General features: G+C 38.9%; 1 protein-coding gene across 8 annotated transcripts in view; it reads left to right on the forward strand.

Moving 5' to 3' along the window:
* The first annotated feature begins 1,523 nt into the window (after window positions 1-1,523).
* CPLANE1 (ciliogenesis and planar polarity effector complex subunit 1) overlaps window positions 1,524-20,151 on the forward strand; it is an 88,322-nt gene continuing 69,694 nt past the window's right edge. For 5 of the 8 annotated variants that reach the window (XM_075184231.1, XM_075184238.1, XM_075184236.1 and 2 more), the window contains exons 1-13: window positions 1,526-1,960; window positions 4,838-4,974; window positions 5,670-5,793; window positions 7,568-7,687; window positions 8,183-8,418; window positions 11,178-11,284; window positions 11,846-12,002; window positions 12,092-12,195; window positions 12,273-12,455; window positions 14,958-15,213; window positions 16,535-16,690; window positions 18,001-18,737; window positions 19,802-20,013. In XM_075184231.1, the coding sequence (XP_075040332.1) occupies window positions 4,894-4,974; window positions 5,670-5,793; window positions 7,568-7,687; window positions 8,183-8,418; window positions 11,178-11,284; window positions 11,846-12,002; window positions 12,092-12,195; window positions 12,273-12,455; window positions 14,958-15,213; window positions 16,535-16,690; window positions 18,001-18,737; window positions 19,802-20,013 (2,473 nt within the window). In that variant the 5' untranslated portion in view covers window positions 1,526-1,960; window positions 4,838-4,893. Of the gene's footprint in view, window positions 1,961-4,837; window positions 4,975-5,669; window positions 5,794-7,567; window positions 7,688-8,182; window positions 8,419-11,177; window positions 11,285-11,845; window positions 12,003-12,091; window positions 12,196-12,272; window positions 12,456-14,957; window positions 15,214-16,534; window positions 16,691-18,000; window positions 18,738-19,801; window positions 20,014-20,151 lie in introns of all 8 variants that reach the window. The other 3 variants (XM_075184237.1, XM_075184232.1, XM_075184234.1) reach the window with 3 other exon arrangements.

The following is a 20,151-nucleotide window of genomic DNA, read 5'->3' on the forward strand; positions in this document are numbered from 1 at the left end:
ACAGGGACTGCAGATTTGTGCGGTACTTTTCCTGAATTGTCTCACTATACTTAAAAATGCTTAAACCATGCTGAAAAAGAAGTTTTCACATGGTTTAAGGCTTGATGAATAGGCCATTTGGTCTCCAGTCTGCCAGTCTTTGTTTTACTGATTTGTTGGTTCTACTACATTCTTCTTACTTATGTTTTGGCTCTAGTGTTTTGTCATGACTGTAGGAGACAAAAAATGCAGAAAGTAAATTACATGTACTTCTCTGCAATTTCTTGGTTGCTGGGAGTGGTTTAAAGCACTGAGTGAACAACTGTAAAACTAAATGTGATGTATTCTTAGTTTAATTGGTTTCAATAGAGAATAGTATTAATTTAAAGAAGTGTATTAATTTACAAATTATAATTCAAAGTAATTTATTTGTTTGGTAAGATGGTCAAGATGGATTTATGTATGTCAGCCGGGTGGCATTAAGAAGCAGCCGGGTGGGGGCAGTGTAATACTTTGCAATAATACTGAAAAATGTTGGAGGTTATTGCCCACTCCTGCTAGGACTGGTCAGACTGGTGGTCAGTGGTCTAACACACACTGCTGGCTGTAGTGCTCACATAGTGCCTGTTCTAATAGGAGAAACACTGGTTTATTATATTAAAATAGGACTTTGTTGAACTCCAAAAGCCGGGTGGAAAGTACAAAAATATAGTAATAATTTTCTCGCTTTCACAGAGATATCTTCTGCATTATGCAAAGTACAACATAATACAGCAGTCCCCATAATTTTCAATGTGAACTGAGGTCTGATTAAATTTACCAAGCTTAGTTTTGCGGAGCTTGACCATGATGTCTAACGTAACGCCACCTGAAGATGTCCTTAGCCATTCAATCTTATGGGGAGAGCATCACAGAAGAGGGCTCTTCAGATATCACTCCGGGAGCCTTTGTGCAGGGGGTGGCTGGCAAATTACAGCCCGAGGGGCAAGACTCAACTCAGCAGACTATTATAATGGAAAAAAACGCAGTTGGCCCAGTGACCCAGCCCAAGGTAGCCCATTACGGGACCGGCTGTGCCCAGCCTGGCTCCGTGTGTTAACGGAAATTGTCCCCTGTGCATGCATGACCTATGGACACGGAGTTGTCATTAGAACAGAAACTTTAATGGTAAACCTTACAAGTCATCGGTCATTGCCGCAATGACAGATGATACTTAAAGGGGCAAAAAACGTGAATAATGTGAAATAGGCCCCTACATCTGCCAAACCTCGTCCATATGAAAGCAAGAAAATGATGACTAAATTACAGTACTAAATACAGTTCAGTGAAAAGTGATTAACATATATACAGGTTAGGTGCTAGTTCATCCATAAAGCCCAATTAGTCACAGACACAGATGGGTAATTTGGAAGGAGAGCAGACGAGGAGGACGAGGACATGTTCCCAGAAGATAGACCATATATGTGATACACGGTGATGTCTCAGGTCAGACTCGGATAAATAACAGGACCAGGTCTGCAGTCTCGGGGACATACTAGTTGTTCTCTCTGTACTGCCCCAGTGAGTGTCACCGCAACGGGCTGAGGACCGGGCCTGAGAGCCGCTGTCACCACCACGGCCGCCCGGCTGCTCTGTGTACCCCCGGCTGGGGGAGCGTATAGTCGCCCGCCTCTATGGGCCGGGCCGGGCCTAGCAGGGGAGGGTCTGCTCCTATGGGCTCTACCTGGCTGGGGAGTGCTTACTTTGTATCTAGGGGTTGTTCTTAATGCCCCGGGGCCGGGCTGTGTTCTGTGGGCCCTCCCTGTGTATTCCCCCGTTACTGGCCGCCACTGCCGCTCTTCTTCCCGGGCTTCCAGGGAGGAGATCCGGGATGTCAGATAATCCAGTCCCTGGACGTGCAAAGCCAGGATCCAAAAGGTGATGCTTCCTCAGTGTCTGCTTTATGTCTGCATAGAGTGAGTGATATCTTACAGCATTACAGGTAATAATAACTAAAATCCATGGAGCAATCTGTGACGTCTAAATGATACCGTAATACAATGGTTGTTGTACGTATATAAAGATTGAGGGGTAAATATAACACTATCCGTCTTTACAATTGTATAAAGTACAGTATATGGTGAGAATAATGTCAAAGAAATAACTATCCATAGATACTATATGATACAAATTGTATGAAGTATAGAGAATGACATGTAGTGTATAGAAATACAGTAACCAAATGGTTAAATAATACATTATTCAAAGATACATTTATTAAGTCTATTGGATATAGCCTCTGAATTGGCCCTGGTTTGTGTCTCCTTGTACCCGTGTTAGGGAAATTAGATTGTAAGCTCCATTGGGACACAGACCGAGGAGTCTGAAAACTGGTCCATATTTAAAAAGCGCTGCAGAATATTGAATAATATATATATTGAAGTGCCAACTTGCTGCGTTGTGCTGTATAAATAATAATATATGATGACATTTCATTTTGTACAGCACTACAGATAAGGTTGACACTTTGTTAAGAAAGGATAATAATAGTAATCCAGATATATAATCATTGTATCATGTTTAAAAAGACAGTAGTTATATTATATATACGGGGGCGTAGTGGTAGCACTTCTGCCTCACAGCACTGGGGTCATGAGTTCAATTCCCGACCATGGCCTTATCTGTGTGGAGTTTGTATGTTCTCCCCATGTTTGCGTGGGTTTCCTCCGGGTGCTCTGGTTTCCTCCCACACTCCAAAAACATACTAGTAGGTTAATTGGTTGCTATCAAAATTGACCCTAGTCTCTACCTGTCTGTCTCCCTCTCTGTGTCTTTGTGTGAGTGTGTGTCTATATTAGGGAATTTAGACTGTAAGCTCCAATGGGGCAGGGACTGATGTGAGTGAGTTCTCTGTACAGCGCTACGGAATCAGTGGCGCTATATAAATACATGGTGATGATGATGATGATCCATATCCACAAAGTTTGTTGATCTGTCACATTTCATAGATTGCTCTATCGGACCCTAACAAATCTTTTTCCAACGGCAACACCACACTTCTGAATAATGGCACTATTGGAAGCCATACCTTTATCATGAGACCTGTGTTTGCTTCTAAGCAAGTGACATATTAGTGTATTTAGTCGGTTGTTGAATTAAATAGGAGATATGTGTCTGTGTAAGAAGTAAGGTGATGTATCTCAGCAAAGCGGTGGAACTAGGGTTCACTTTTATTCTAAATGCAAAATTAGGACACGCTTGTGAGTTGGAGTTTGCTCTCTGTATAATATTTGACTTGTGCTTATATTTGTTTGTATAATATGTCTGTTGACTTGAGTGCAAAATGAGTCTGAACTTTAGTAAAATACATTTTATATTTTCGATTTATTAAATAAGACCTCCAATCAGAGTAATATATTAATAGAAAGATCACCAGAGAAGTTGACTGGAGTATCATATAAACATGGAATTTGACAGGAGAAAATTACCCACAGGTCCATCTATTCTGCCGTTTGTGTGCTTGAGTTTTTGGTGTATTTATTTTATTTTTCTTTTCAACAAACGCAAGTTGTATAAATAATGCTAACAATATTTCTGAAAAGATCAAACAGGGTTACATTGTACAACCTTTTTTAGTTAGGTTTATTTTAACACTTCTTTAAAATGTAGATCTATGTATTACCAAATAGCATGTTTATCCCATTTATTATTATTATTATTATTATTATTTTGTAATCTTTTTACTGTATGAGTCCCTACCACAACTGTTTGGCGACTATTCCACTATCAGCCTTTCTGTAATAAAGTTATTCATGATGTTATTGTAAAACTCGTGTCATCCATTCAGCTTCTGCAACATCTACACAGCAGACCTGATAGGAAACAAAATTTCCTAGGAAAACTAGTCCGTATGACAGTTATTAACATCCCTTATTTTGGGACATGTGTGTGTCCTGCATTGCTAGACAATATGTATCACAAGAATTTATGTGCAAATTATCATCTACTTCAAAGAACAGAATTACAAGCCAGCACTAGTCCATGTTTAACCCATTGGCTTTCAAACTGTCTCTAAAAGGAAAGAGCCTTTTTAATCCATCAGTGAGGTCACAGGTGTAACAGGAACCCATGGAAACGGGACTCCTAAAGCTCATGACAGTTTCCCCCAGGGACTGTATATTCTCCTCTCTCAGGAGCTAAAACTTCCAAAAATCATCTTGGTGCTGCCAACCAGTATTCCATATCAACCTCCTGGTACTTATTCCTATAAAGGTTTTATATATTGCCACCATTCACAGTGAGAAAAAATAAAAGTTGACGTGGGGAAAAAATATGTAAATACTTGCCAAGCCACTAGTCTTTCAACTTAATTATTACATTATATTCTAGCTTGGCCAGTCCAATAAGCATGACAGCAAAATATGGTGGCACTTGATCTTTCAGTTTAAATTTTACTGACCGCCCCAAACTTCAGGATTCTGAGAGTCTATGTACTGCATGTTTTCAATCACCCCAGTACAATTTATCTGCACAAAATTTCATGAGAACTTAACTTTTTCCATTGCCATTTGCTTAAGAAGCCCAAGTGGACAACCCCTTTAGGTCTATCTTTTTGTCTAGCGAAAAAGACTTGAATATCTACTTAATATAGTTCATGAATTTCTCTCTAAACTTTGATTAAAATAGCAGAGCACCAGCATAGAAATGACAGCATGCTGTGTAAATATGTAACCATTTAACTGTTGCACAGTATTTTATCAAGATTTGCAAATGGTTTTTAATACATTTTTATTTGTTAAGCTTGTCTGACGTGTAGATTGTTTACCGCACTTATGTATTGGTTCTGGGTCATTAATTGCAAACTGTGTTACTTTCTTAGGTAGCAGGACACAGTCCAGGTGGTCTGGGGGAGCTCGGTAACATGTGTTAATAAACATGGAAGTCTCTCTTGAAGTTCTTCTGTCTACGAGCATCAAGAGGAAAAATCCCTGTCCCAGGCTGAGTTGGTTGGGCCAGGTCAGTCTATCATTATACTCATTTAACAGTTTTTGGGAATTGAGGGAAAAGCAACAAATGATCTAAATTAATAAATGCAGCTGAAAAATGGTTACGTTTCACTAAAGATGTTTATATGTTTTCCTTCAGTTTATGAAATACATTAATCTACTTGATGCTGTTTTAGAGTATAGAACCATTTATGTTAAGGTCAGGTCATTGAGTAAACTCCCAACAGTTTAATGGGAATCTAAAGCACACGACAGCTACAGGGTAGAATTCTTAGCCTTCGTTTCATTATGCCTCAAATACTGAAAAGCTACACAATGGGAAATCTAACCTAGGCTATTACAATTAGGTTGGAAAATTTGAATTGCGACCACAATTTGGACTGGATTCTACAAGTACTGGGGAAATATCTCATGGTTATAAGCTAAATTACACCTGTGACTATTTAACAGTTTAACAAGAAATAAAAATATTTAGAGATGATTGACTTCCTGAAGTTTTGTTTAAGTGCATTTAAGAAACACTGACATACTACACTTTTTTGCATAGCTGTCAATGGAATCCTAGCTTGTTGTAGTTTACAGGGTATTTACTTGTGGCATGTTCCAAACAGCAGCTTCTGCTAAAAAGCATGTCTGGCCGAGCTGTAGGAAGCAAAAGAGAAGTCTGAATTATTGATCAACATATTGCATTTTGGTTTTTTTTAGGAGAAAGAAGCAGTTTTTGTTGTTGATGAGAAGAATGTTGGCAAGATCAACCTACGCTCCGGCAGGGTGAAGAAGACATTACTGAAGCAGAGCAGTGTTGTGGCACTTGCCACATCTGTTAATGGTTAGGAATATAGGAATACTACCTATGCTTACGCCACACGCCCTAGATACGCTTCAGTAACCTTTCTCACCTTAGTCATTTTTTGTTTATCTCTAAAACATATTATTTATTTTTTTAAGTAAATGGAGTCATGTTGTTTAGAAAAGACATTGCATACAGAAAGCATTTTGAAGTACAAATACAGCTTTGGGCCCCTCGCGCGACTCAATTTGTGTTGGATATCTGCTGGGGACCAGACATTTAAGGAGTGCTAGCTGACTATTTTATGCAGCATTTTTTTAATTGTATTTTAAACTGTGCGTTGTACGTGGGAAAGATTCCCTTACTACAGATGGCTAGTGCGTCTGCAAATGCGTTTCTCCTTTGAATGGGTCCCATTCCATATTACAAGGATCGGGCCATGCTAGGACATCTTGGCCCATTTCAATGAATCTAGTTCTGAATGTCCTGCATGGTGCTTTTTCCCTTATACCAAAGAAGAAAAATCACCACACCAGATAAAGGTAGTTAATCAATTGAACCTCCTCAAAAATTGTCCATGTAGATACCTAGGATAAAGAGAAATATCCCAGGGGGTGCACCCAACACATAGTTAATACATGCTGAGAGAAAAGGAAAAGATAGTGTATATCTGGGGCACTCCTTATCATTAATATAATAAAACTTAAATTTTATTTAGTATACATTAAAATAGGTAGGGATTAGTGCATTTAGGTGTTTCAGCTCCAACACTCATTATTTTTTTATATATTTTTTGGCTACAATACCCCTGATCGCTCCCCAGTTATTCTAGGCAGGGATATTTCACAAAATCCGGAGATCAGAGGGGAATACATTTTCTTTTCTTGGATCAACTGACTCCTGTGTTACTACCCATCATTTGATTAGTATTGAACTCTATATTTACAGAGATTTCTATGCAGACAGTGGATTATATTGATCTAACATCCTTGATATTTAAGCTCCCGATGTCACATGCCACTGTTAAAATTATCTAATACTATTATCAGATGATCCATACATTTATTATCGTTACCCACCAAGGTTTATTGTAGCCATTTTTTGCACGTATAATTTATTTAGTGCAATAGAGTGGCTGGGGTTATGCAATTTAGTTTGCATTTTTTAACTCATAACAACACGGTTTGTCTTTTGTGTTTGATTTTAATATTTCGCTCTAATCCCTACCTATTTTAATGCATACCAAATAAAATTTAAGTTTTATTATATTAAAGATAAGGAGTGCCCCTGATATACACTATATTTTCCTTTTCTCTCAGCTTTTTCCCTTATGTCCTACTTTCCCTGTTTTTTTGTTTTTTTTCGTCCCATGAAAACAGGAAGGTCCTGTGTATGATTTGCTTGTTCCAATTTTTTTCAGGTTTTATATCAATCAGACAAGAGTGGTACCATCCTTGTTCCCTCACAAAGCAATTTCATGAAAGGCAGTGCTATCTGCATGTTTATCAGTACGGCAATCCAGCAGGCCTATTCTATGGTGGAGGCGGCAACGGCCCTTTCTGTGGCATCAAAGCTGTTGGAAGGTTTACGGAAATGTCAGATCACGTGGAATAAAATACCTAAAGTCAGATTGTTCTTTTCTAGTTTTAAAAGTAGGTTTTAGTGGTCAATGTACAACTTCTCTGCCGCAACATATCGTACCGTTAAAATGCTGACTAGGGATCGCTGATAAATAGCGATAGCAGTAAAAGTAGGAAATAATATAGTACTGTATAACCTCTCATCTGATTTATTATCTGATATGTCGTTAAAGGTGCATGGCTGGCTGCTCTGCATCTAACTGGGAAATTGACGCTATGGAATAAGGATTTGGACTGTCTGCAGACTGTCCCAGCTAATGGAGAGATTTCTCAAGTAATTGGATTAGCACAAGGTACATGTCTGCATTTTTCTCATGAGCAACAGTGATAAGTGGAGTCATTGTGTCTGTATTCTTATAAGCTGTGTTGTATATATTAGATATTTCTGTTTTAATTTTCAAGAGAAGTAAAATAATATCTACTACATCAAGGCTGTCCAACTTGCCGAAAGAGGCCCTCCAAACCATTTTTGTGGCTTTGAACTTTTCGGAAAGCTCCATAGACTGTTAGATGATCAACTTTACAATAGCATTAGGCCTGCAAACACTTTTCTCACTCTACATAGAGATTTACGCTTGCATATTTTTCATGCACATGTGTGTGTATACGTATACGTCTACCTCCGCATTAGGCCCTATATGGACACGATATTTTATGGGGTTGAAAAGAGACATTTTAAAATGTAATCTTCTGACCCAAACATTACAGTAACTTGGTTTGTATTTTAAAGGAATTTTATTTATTTTTAATCTTTAAGTTACCTGGTTTGTTTTGTTGTCTTATTTCAGAAAACTCTCTGAAGTTGTACCTGTACGTGTCAGGAGAGGGCAGCAGAGTTCTCCTGGCAACTCACACTGGATGTGTCTATCTGTGGGAAAACACAGAGGAGAAAAATCAGCCTGTCTCCCAGAAAACCAGGATCCTTACAGGTCGATGGACCAAAATCCAACCTCGTGATACAGTTGTGTTCCCCAGCACAACAGATAAAGAGGCGACTGTTCATGCCATCTTTGTTAAGAATGAGGTACCTCGTTTTTGTTTGTTTTTTTCTTGTGTAACACCCCTTTCCCAGGCTCCTCTGGGAATTGGTGTATGTAAATGGCGTGGGTGTTGTGTTTTCTCTAGCCTCTCTTATTCATAACATTGGCTCCACCAAAATCTTGACACGTGGCTGCTCTTTTAAGTAGTGTTCGGGACCACGAACACCGAGCGGAGACTTGGGATTCCCTTTGTCCACCATTATAACTGTGACCACAAGCCCGAAAACACTGTAAAGGGACACAAGAATGGTGTAAAAGCCACCCCGGCACATTTATTAGATGATGATTGGGTAGCAACTATTTTCATGTATTTTATAGCTCAAATATAATTTTGACATGAAATAATGACTGGGGCATAAACCAAAAAACCATGCAATATTAAAGGCAAGAATTAAATATTAGAAAGCTAACAGGTTACATAGCAACTTAGATAATTTCCCTAGAAAGAGTAGCACAGTTGAACACTCTCACTCTATGCAGATGAACAGCTTTAATTCAGACACAGTCACTTGAATAAATGGTGTGTAATCACACACAACAGGTAACAGGATACATCGCTTCACTCTTGAATAAGTGCAGGTTTCAATGATTTCCATAGCTGATAGCACAACTTTCTCTGTAATCTCAAAATGACTGTGCATCATGGGTTGAATTATACTCGCACACAATGATGTGGTAACAAGCTCAATTCTCTCTGTTCAGCAGTTTTATTTTTCCTGTACTTTTAAAACTTCTGACAGCAATAACAGCAGCAAACATCTTCCATTTGAAACAGATCAAACTCAGTCTCTCAATCCTAACCACCCACTTTCCCTAATCTCTATTGCCCTTGCAACAGATATCTCAGTCCAGCACTTTCAATTGAGCATATCACAAATCCACATCTTCAGGACTCCCCGCACTATCCCTAATCTCTTCACTATAAGAGTAATATGTCCCTCTACAAGCAAATATGTAATATAACCAGATATACTTATTTGCAATTCCTCTACTCTAAAGATCCTTGTTTAAACTCTCCTTCAATGGCAGTTGTTTTCCATTTTGTCATAAATGGCAGCTTCAGGCTCTGTTTTTTTTTTTTTTTTTTTTTCTCTCTTCACCGTATCCTCTGTACTGCTTTGCTGCAGTCTATTTCTGCTTCAGCTCTGTTTTCTCTCCTCTCACAAACTTGGCGTCTTCCTCATTCAGCCCCTTCTTCACACACCTCTCTCTCAGCTCTCTCCTCAAAGACTCAAACTGACTCCGCCCCCTGTTTTGACACTCTCTCTCCTTTTGAGCAGGCATATACACTGGGCTGGCTTAACTCCTCCTCTGGCATCTCCCCAGTAGCAGTGGAGCTTGCTGGGAGATGTAGTTTTTCTCCTTTCCTGGCGCATGCGCAGTTGCACAGCGGCGTCTGCGTCACATTTGCATGCAAGGCTTTTATATTAAAGTGCTTTTTTTCTTTAAATGCATTTTACTTGCTGATGGGTGCTATAAGCTACTATGATTGTTCTTAAATATTTGCATTTTGTATTATTAAAAATGAAGAGTCCTATGCAGCATAAAGATGTATAAGCAAAATCTGTAATCCTAAATAAGTAGATTTGCCTAAATATCTTCACTTATAAATGTAGCAGAAGCTGCTATATATTAATTTCCATACTGCGGTAAACTTGCATGTCATGCACTCTCCTAATGTCCCCAATGGCTAGTCAATATGGGAAATTGTTATCTTGCTTGTCTTCCGAGAAATAATGTTCACATACAAAAAGTGATGTTTCCTATCTAACAGTGTGAGAATCCCAAAAAGAGCTTATTCATACAAATAACAGACCTTACTGCTATTGTACATAAACTCTCAGGTGGAGTTGGAGCAGTCGCCTTAGCTAGGTACATACTGGAGCTTTTTCGTGCAGTCATCGGGCCAATCAGCCGACATAGGGGTTAGTGTGTATAATGACACAATGGTCGAAAGTCGTCCCAAAGTGTCGATTGTCGGCTCATTTGGTTGGTCGTACCGTTTAATATTTTCTTCCCAATCACCTAATGATCATGTAGTGTGTATACATTTCAGATTGATCCACGAGTAACTGCCAATACTTCCTCGAACTGCGACTTCTTTGGGGGGCGTGTGTATGTAAATTTCTGATGCCTGTACATGTCTCACGTGATGCACGTCACTCAATTGGAAATTAGGTGCTTCTAGCTGTGAAACTAACCAACCTTTTTGTACTGATAAATGTGCATAAAAAAAAAAAAAGTGGATTTGTGCTCTAAGTCCATATAAAGGACATTATTGGGAGTGACTTCCTGTAACGATGACACTTATGTGCTGTCATTATGGAAGAGCTTTAAAAGTCTGCCTTATCTTGTTCATATTTTCAGTGAGGTCTAAGTAGAAAAACCCAAACTATTTTGATATTGACTTAAACAGTCTTTTAGGTGTGATTTAGCCTCAGCAATTTGCTATTGCTCTGTCATCGTATATAATCACCAATTCAGAAGTGCTAACCACTAAGCCACCATGCTGCTCTGCGAGTGGCAGCATTGGTTCAAAGGACAGATATGTATTTGACATTATGAGACAGCTACTGCAATCGGGATGCAGGTTTGTGTGGTCTGATTCTGTATGGAATGAGTTGCAAAGAGATGTTATAATCTTTGTGCATACATAGTAGTAGTTTATGCCTGTGTTTCATCGTATCACTATGTACGTCTGCACTTGTCCTGCGTTCTATTCATACTGGTGTACGTATCGCAGGTGTTGGGTGATAGCTGCTTGTGCACATTTGTCTTCTGCTCCGGGACACGACTTGTGATGACGTTCCTGGCTCTGTGCTGGCATGAACACAATCAGAAGTTTAACAGGTAAATACTGTCATGGAAACTGCACTATTAAATGCCCTGTTCTTAGGCTTTGTTTACTTTTACAAATATAATACAAATTATGGATGATTTTTTTTTATGTTACTGACTGTTCAATAGCTGATCCTTTGGGTACTTAAGAAAGTCCGCAAAATACCTGTTACCTTAAATATGCTCATTGAAGACGCCTTCAAAAATAATATATTGAAGCCTACTTATTTTTTTTATTTGGTTAATGCTAGACCGATATTATCACTATTGCCACTAGAGGGCGCAGGTGTACTTTTTAGATGCGTTCATTGATTTTTTATTTTTTTTTAAGTGCTTAGAATGCAGACATTACTTAGTTATTTTTGCTGGGTATTACTGATCATAGTTAATATACCAGTCCACTTATTTGACATGATTTTACATATCCATAACTAAGCCTTTAGCCTATCCTCTCCCAAACTAACATACTTACCATGTACAGAATTGTTGTAGCTGTGTCTAACATAAGCTGATGTACTTGACCTGACAGTAGTATATGTTATCAGGATACATGCTGGGTTTCCTCTCTTGTAGTGTGGTTCCATACCATGTGCACTGGGCACAGCAGGACTGCTCACTGGACACCATCGCACTGACCTGTGAGCCGGTCAAGTCTCGAGGAGCTCTGCTCGCTGTGTTCTCCAAAAATGGATTAGTCCTAGCTATGGTCATAAACCAAAAAGACCCCAAGGTAAATGTACTGCAAGTATAATTATAGCAGTTGTCGTGCCTATGTTCTGGTAATATATAATAGAAACCTGTTGTTGCAACTTGTTGCAGGCAACTTGTGTCCTCTTTATGAACACCATGAACTTTGTGACTGTGTTTAGCAGTTTGAGGGGTTGTAGCAGTAGGGATCAGCAAATCCCATCAAGATTGCTAAGGTCAGTATCAATGTTCCTCTAAATAATTCCGGTTCTTGTCGTCTCAGACTGATGTCCGTAACACACGCCTTTTTCAGGTCTTATTGGGTAGGGGACATGGCGTGGACTGCGGACAGCCTATTTTTGGCTTGTATGTTGAAGAGAGGGTCGCTTCTCCTATTGACCCATACGGGCGAGCTTCTGACTCTGACAACCTCTGGATGTAGTGTGGAATTTGGTCCTGCAGAATTTATCCCGCTTCACCCGTTAATCACATACAGGTTAGTATGTGATTTATTATTCACCTTCCCTGTCGTTGTAGGAGCTATGTAATGTAAGCTTATTATTGAGATCCTGACCAAGTAGCATATTGTTTCTGCAAACTGCTGTGTATTCTTATATAAGTGAATACATTCCCTTGAAATCCTACACAAAGTGGTGGAACCATTGTTTACCATGTACAGCAGCTGTTGAGCATTCTCCACTTCGTGTTTATGGTGGTGTAGAGTTAATACTGTGGGTAAATCTTGTATAATTGTTTCATAATTGCACCACTTTAAATGCATGCTTTTTGTCCAGTATTTGATCTTTAAATATGTGTTTACACGTCTTCCCCCTCCAAATTCACCACAGTTACTGGATTTACTGTATTCATCTTCTGCGTAAATTCTTTCTCTCTCTCTCTCTCCTCTTTTTTTTTTTTTTTTTCTCTCTTTGTCTTTTTCTTTCTCTCTCTTGTTCCTTCTTTCTTTCTGTCTTTTTCTTTCTCTCTCTTTCTCCTTCTTTCTTTCTTTCTCCTTCTTTCTTTCTGTCTTTCTTTCTCTTTTTCTTTCTATGTCTTTCTCTTTTTCTTTCTCTTTCTTTCTGTCTTTCTTTCTCTTTTTCTTTCTCTTTCTTTCTTTCTGTCTTTCTCTTTTTCTTTCTCTTTCTTTTTATTTCTCTCTCTCTTTTTCTCTCATTGTTTGGTTTTTTTCAATCCTTTTTTTGTAGCTTTATCTGTCTTTCCATTTATCTCTCATTCCTCATTTTCTCATTCTAGCTTCCTTCTGTCACTAGTTCTGTCCTGCTGACATAAATCCCATTGTGAACATGTAAGTACAGCATAAACCATCTCTGGAGTCTTATCACACTATAATACTAGACTACAGACTTTTTCTCAGGGGAGAACAATTTAAACCACCATATTTTAGTGAATCTCCTTGACTTTTGGTTTAAGACTGGTGTATAATTATAGTATCTGCAAGTCACAAATGTTGTCACCAGAAATTTACAGCACCTAAAGTTTCTATTAGTTAATGTTGCCTGAGCTTCATAGGATGGAAGAGGACAGATAAATTTATATAACTACTGTAGATGTCCCATGTGTTTCCATAGTGATTATCCATATGGACTTGAATATTCTGTTACCGAATGTATTTTCAGATGGTAGAAATAGGAATATATCCCCCCTCCCCCATATTAAATTATAAATCCCAGTTGTTAATTTTGAGTTACTGGCTAATAGTAAATATATAGCCTATAGAGCTATTATTATCATCATGTATTTGTAACAAGTTAACCCGTGCATGATACTCATGCATTCTAGTCAAATCAAGCTACTTAAGGTGTTAAAAAGGTTCTTGTCATGCATTTGGGCCTAGCCCAGGCCTCCTCAGGGGAAGAGCGTTACTTCCCGACGCAAGCGCCCTTTTTTTAACGTGGTTTTGTCCACGTGTCGCCACCTCATCATTTTTCTCCATCACCTCATCCTTCATCTTCATCGCCACATCCTTCATCAAGCTACTTAAGGTGTTAAAAACTCCCCACTGTCAACCCCGGCAACCACCAACCATTCCCAACTGTCACTTCTCCTTCAAGAAATATATAGGTCAGTGTATAACTTTGCCCAGCAGGTGGCGCTGCAGCTTGTTTTTGGGTTTTTTTCACACACGCCACTAGGCATTTATATAGTAGATTATCTAGTTGATAAGAACATTTGTATCTTAAAGGAAAGCAAAAGCATACATTAGTGATGGCTTTATGTGTAATGTTCATTATCATAAACACTGTTGTCCATTTCTGGGTTTGAGTTTTCAACGTCATTCATTTTTTTAAAATAATATTTGCTAATATGATCCGCCATTCCACTGCTTATCTCACTATAATTTCAACGTTCATTATTCCTCTATCATCACTTTTACACGGACATACATGGCAAATCAGACCATTATAGAGATGTCTATTTGATAGAAAAAGCTAATCCTTATCAGAGGCCTCATTTCAATCCAGTTATGCACTCTGGCAAAACCATGTCGCGCTGCAATTTGGTTAAACACAAAATATGCGGACAGATATGGAGTTGGGAGTGGGTGTGTCCTAACTCAACTCTAAATTTCAGTGTAAAAATAAAGCTGTCCAGTGTTTGTGTGCTACATGCAAAAGCAGCTGGTGTTTCCCTGTATGCAAAAATAATAATAACTTGTACCCATTGTATGGTTTGTGCAGGTGCAAATGTGTGCCCGTTAGATGGGTCTGCTTCTAACTCTATATAAGGCTTATTGTAAGTGGTATAGAAGAATACTTTCTGTTTAAGGGACTCATGCTAGCTCCCCCTTCCATAGTAACTTTCCCTAAAAGTAGCAAAACAAACAGGTTTAAGTTGTTAAAGTTATAGTTTTGTTTTCCTTCATAAAATGTGTTTATTGTTACTTACAATAAATTGTTTGTTATGATTTGTACAATTATTTAGTGAAATAGGTAATTTGCTGTTGTCCGTGTTCATCGGTTATTTCCCCCTGTGTTAGAACGTCTGTGCCCATCCTGGAGAGCCGCGATGCCAATGATTCGCTGGGCTCGATGGCGTCAGAGGCTGATCTCCTGAGGCAGATGTTTTCTGTGACCTGTCACCCTCGTCTACCCTACCTCATAGTTTCTGATGGATATATGGTGACTGTGCTCCGCTTCACACAGAATCTGTCTCCTTATTACTTCATGAAGTCTCTACTCCTGGACTCCGCTCAGAGATTGGAGAACGTGCGGCAGAACCTGCAGCTGGTAAAGGTATTAGTAACAAGTATAACCTGGCCCCTTGGGCTCAGTGAACCATCGTTACTATTATTACATGTCTATCTAAGCCAGGTGATATTTATTTATGTTGCTTTAGTATATCAGGAGATAAGGGAAATATGTTGGTTGTTGTCACGTGTGAGGTGGTGATCCAATTTGTAACCGTTCCAAGGATGGAGGTGCTTTCCTCCTCTATGACCAAACTGTTTTACTTTTTATTTCTTAATCTAGCCAAGCACCAGCTCAAGGTCTTAGAACTGTAGTGACATCAACAGAGTTATGTTATTTTTTGTTTATTTGCTTCTAACATTTGCTCTTTTTTTTTTTTTGCTCTTCTTTTTTTTTTTTTTTTGTAGTTGGTAAATGTCATAAGACTCAATTAGATCTCCCGTATTTTTATCACAAATAGATATGTAATATAAAGTGTATTTACTAGAAACTAGAATAACAGATACTATTATTTCCATGTTCGCATGGATGTAATATTAGTATGTTGGATGGGGTAGCTGATTCTGAGGTACTAAGTTTCATTACGAGGAGGATATCCCTGGGATTTCCTGTATGGAAGAACTCTGGTGCTTTCATATTGTACAAATAGCACTCGGCTTGAATGCTGTTTGTAGGCATTTCATTCTGTTTTTTCCCAGTTTAAGATCCAATAAGGTCACTGGGCCTGATTCATTAAGGAAAGTAAAAGGGGAAAAAAGGAGTAACTTTGCACCTTGGCAAAATCATGTTGTATTGACGGGGGAGGTAAATTTAAAATATCATGACCGATTTATAGTTTGGGAAAGGCATGACCTAAATGAACTGTAAATTTAAATGTAAAAAGAAAGCGATCAAGTTCGTGTGCTACATGAAAAACAGCCAGTATTTATTTAAATTATGAGCATAATAATAAACTAATATGCACCCCTTGTATTGTAACATGGTTTGTCCAGGAGCAAATTTACTCCTTTTTTTTGCCTTGTTCACCTTAATGACTCAGGCCCACTGTGTTTAAGATGTGGGAGGAGCTTCAGCTCTCTGTTGTGTAGTGGGGAGGTGATAACCTTTCAACTACAGCTCTGCTACAAAGGTAACAATGAATAATACCTCCACAGATCATATATGACAATTTAAAGTTTGGAGTTTAGTGGTCCTTTAAGGATCATTGAAATGACTTGTAACAAACCCAGAACGAAGGATGGAAGTTAATGTTTTATCCACATCACAGTGTAATATGTCATCTATGATACTTAGTTCCAAAGGTTGATACATTTTAACAGCGTTAATTTTATGTTTTTATTTATTTAAACCATATTTTATTTTACAGTCAAAGAAAAATGGGTTTAAACTCAGGTCACTTTCTTCTTTAAAAGCCACATTATTAAAAGATCCCAGGAACCCCCCCTCAGTGGTGTCCACCATTCCCAGATTTCTGCAGGACGAGGAGGAAATCTGTGGCCGTCTTGAAAAATTGATGACACAGGTATTGAAAATGTATAATAGATAATACATGTTCTTCCCAATGCAGTCTGTCCCCTCATGTAGTCTTGTTATGGTGACTTTTTTTTTTTTTAATATAGATTGGTGTTCATGGAAACTGTAGCTTAATTGTATTCAAGATGAACAAATTTACATCCGTTTTTATTTTCTTAATTAGTGATTACACATTGCTCATTTATAAAGCATGCTGGATGTGCAACAACTTCTTAATGGTCCCCCTGCTGCACATCTAGGTGCGCTCTCACTTCCCTCCTTTGGGAGATGTGTTCCCAAACTACAAGTGCATCTAGGTTTTTGGAGAGGTGGAAAATCTGAGGAGGCGCAGCATGCAAAAGTGTAAACGGCACAGCAGTGTCCCAGCCCCTTTAGTGTCTCGCCCCTCCCCCCCAGCCCCTTTAGTGTCTCGCCCCTTTAGTGACTCGCCCCCCCCAGCCGCTTTAAAACCACAACTTTTATTAAATAAATCTTTTCCATTTAACTCCTAATGAGGTCCTGTGTTTTTCCAGCCAGAACACACCAAGCTCAGAAGCCAGATATTGCTCCCATAGTGACACATTATACTCAGTTTTAGGTGCCCACCGCTGCCAAAATGAATATATGTGGAACCACTAAAATGTGACTAACTCAAGCGACAAGTAAAAATCCTAATGGTATATTGTAAAAACATAGTATAGATCTGAGATTAAAGGTATAATAAACTGTCAACAATCAATAAATCTAGACCAATGTATATACTCTTGTTTTTTCTGGTGGCAGAAAACACACTGTTGTTTCAGCTGTGTAAAGCTGAGCGAGACAGGGTAAGCCAACATAGCATTGTTGTCTATGGGACACTTTTACATAAGCGCCTTAGACGATGGTCCAAAATGCGGCAGGAAGCCCTTCGTATGACATGCTTCTACTAAACACTCCCTGAATGAAGCTGAACAATGGAAACTCACTGGGGGTGATAAACAAGAACAATGACGTCGTTCTGATTTATAGTTTTATCTTAATATATTATTACATCCATAACGACTGTAAGCACCATTTTAAAAGTTGTGCTTAACATTATGGGCTCATATTTAAAAAAAGATTAAATAATTCTAAAACAAATTGTGTGTTTCTGAAAGAAGTGATAAATATAATCAGGGGTGGGGATCATAAACCACCTTACTTTTATTTTATGCTTTATGTACTTTGTTTACATAGTTTACATGTAAACACCACTAATGTTTTCAGTGTACACAAACCATGCCATAGACTGTATTGATTGAACAGTATTAATAACACATAACTGATTTCTATCCTCAGGATGATGATGAGGAGTCGGACGATCAGGATTATGCCAAGTACACAGCGCCCACAGATGGCACATTTGGTAGAGCTGAGCACGGCAGACTTGAGTTTGCTTCCATGTTTGATACCATCCACGCCAGTGACCACTACATGGAGAAGAGCGATGTACTCAGCAATCTGCTCCACATTCAGAGGACCTTGCTGACCGCATGGGCCGTCGGAGTGACTATGAGTAATGTAGCCGAGACCAACGCTTTGTTACACTACACCGTGGGCTGCCTGACACATTTCTTGTATATTCTTCAGAGCCCCAAGTGCCCGAACTTAAAAACTGGTAAACTCTCAAAAAGGACAGCAGAAGGCAGTCCCTGGGCCGCTTACATCGCTATCTTTCAGCAGTGCCTCACAGTTCTATACTGGGATGTGGCACCGCGGCAAGCTACTGGACATATGATAAAACTGACGGCAGAGACCATCAAGTTGATCCTTGTCCAACACCAGCAGCTCTACTCAAAGAGTCTGTTAGAGAGTTATTGTTTGTTAAAGACTGTTTCCCAGCACTTGGATGCAATTTACAGCTTACAGTTTGAGTCTACGGCCTTGACGTCTGCAATGGGCAATGTAGCTGATCTCGACTCTCTGAAGACACCTTTGTTTCAAGCAATAACACAGCCGCCGAAAGTCTTCCCTATGCACTTTGTTTTTAAGGAACCCCCGAAGCCGGTGATTCACAATGCGAAGTCCGAGAAAAGGTACATAAATAATCAGTACTATATAGCTCATATAAGCTTCGTATAAATTTGTAGAGTGTGGCTCTTATTTTGCAGCAGGATTAATACCAGAGCACCTGCGTGATTCAGGTGGTCACGTATTTTCAAGAGTTTCTCCAAGGCTTTTGCTGACAACAGCACAATATGTTCAAGCTGGGTTTTTTTTTATTGCTGTCTGTAATGCAGTCAACACATTGAACTTCCTTCCATCGTATTGTCAATTACTGTCCTTTAAAGCAGCATTAGGAAGATAATTAATGTGCACTTTAACGGTTGATTTTTTTTTTTTTAAAAAAAAAATTTACTAAAAATATTTTAATAGAGGAAGACTGCATCCAATTTTCTGGGCTGTTTTATAAACCATAAATATTGTAAAAATGTATTTCTAAGCTACTTTTTTCTTTGTGTTCTCTAGGGAAATTCTAGTCATAAGAAAGTGTAGATATTTTAATAATACAGCATACATGACGATAAAAAAAATAAAAATTGAAAAAGATGTTTCTCTAATGGTGTAGATTGAGGTAGGGCACTGGCAAAAACCATTGACGTCTCTGTACTAGAACAGTCTCCTGTCATGTTCCTCCCAAGTTTAGGATGATCGCAACAAGGAGACAGAATGGAGCAGCTGTTCCTGGTTGGGCTGCCTTGTTTAAATGCATAAAGTATGTTCAAATTTAAAAATAAAATAAAAATGTTTATAGTATAGTCTATATTAAATAGACAGAAACTCCCTCCTGTAGGTCCTGGGGGTTTTTGGGCAGCCTTCCCCATCCCCTAGTGCTAGAAACAGAAGACAGCACTCTGAGCTCCACAGAAGCTCTGTTCAGGGTTTGCATGTAGTCTTCAGGAACAAATGAGTGAGAGGAGATCAGTGGTACTTTGGCTGCTACAATCAGATTCCCCACATGGGGGGGCTATAGAGCAGCAGTGACGGACACCTGTTCTGTAGCGCTGTATGAATGTCGATGGGGGCGAAAAAAGCCGTCCGATTCATTTTTCTGTAAAAAGGGAACTTGGAAGCTGTATTCCTCCTGTTTGTGTTGCAGGCTGGCTGTCCTGTGGCGACTCTTGTATAATCAGACTCTCTGGTACCAGACACGGTTGAGAAAGCAGATTTCTGCAAGTCAGTCAATGCAGTTGGCACCTGAAGTTCAAAGCGAAGAAAAGGCCATTGGGTTTCTCTTGTGTCACATACAAGCTGAACTGCAGTCAGCGGGAGAACATTTCAACCAGAGCTTCCGACTTCTTCCCGTAAATGGTAAAGTAAAATTAGTAATTATTATCTTTTATTTATGAGGCGCCACAAAGGGTCCGCAGCGCCGTACATAGACATTGGGGTAACAGTACAGGGTAACGATACATGGCATACAAAAACAAAGTACAGTAAAAACAAAGT

Source organism: Mixophyes fleayi, chromosome 1, assembly GCF_038048845.1.
Source record: "Mixophyes fleayi isolate aMixFle1 chromosome 1, aMixFle1.hap1, whole genome shotgun sequence".
Lineage (NCBI taxonomy): Eukaryota > Metazoa > Chordata > Amphibia > Anura > Limnodynastidae > Mixophyes > Mixophyes fleayi.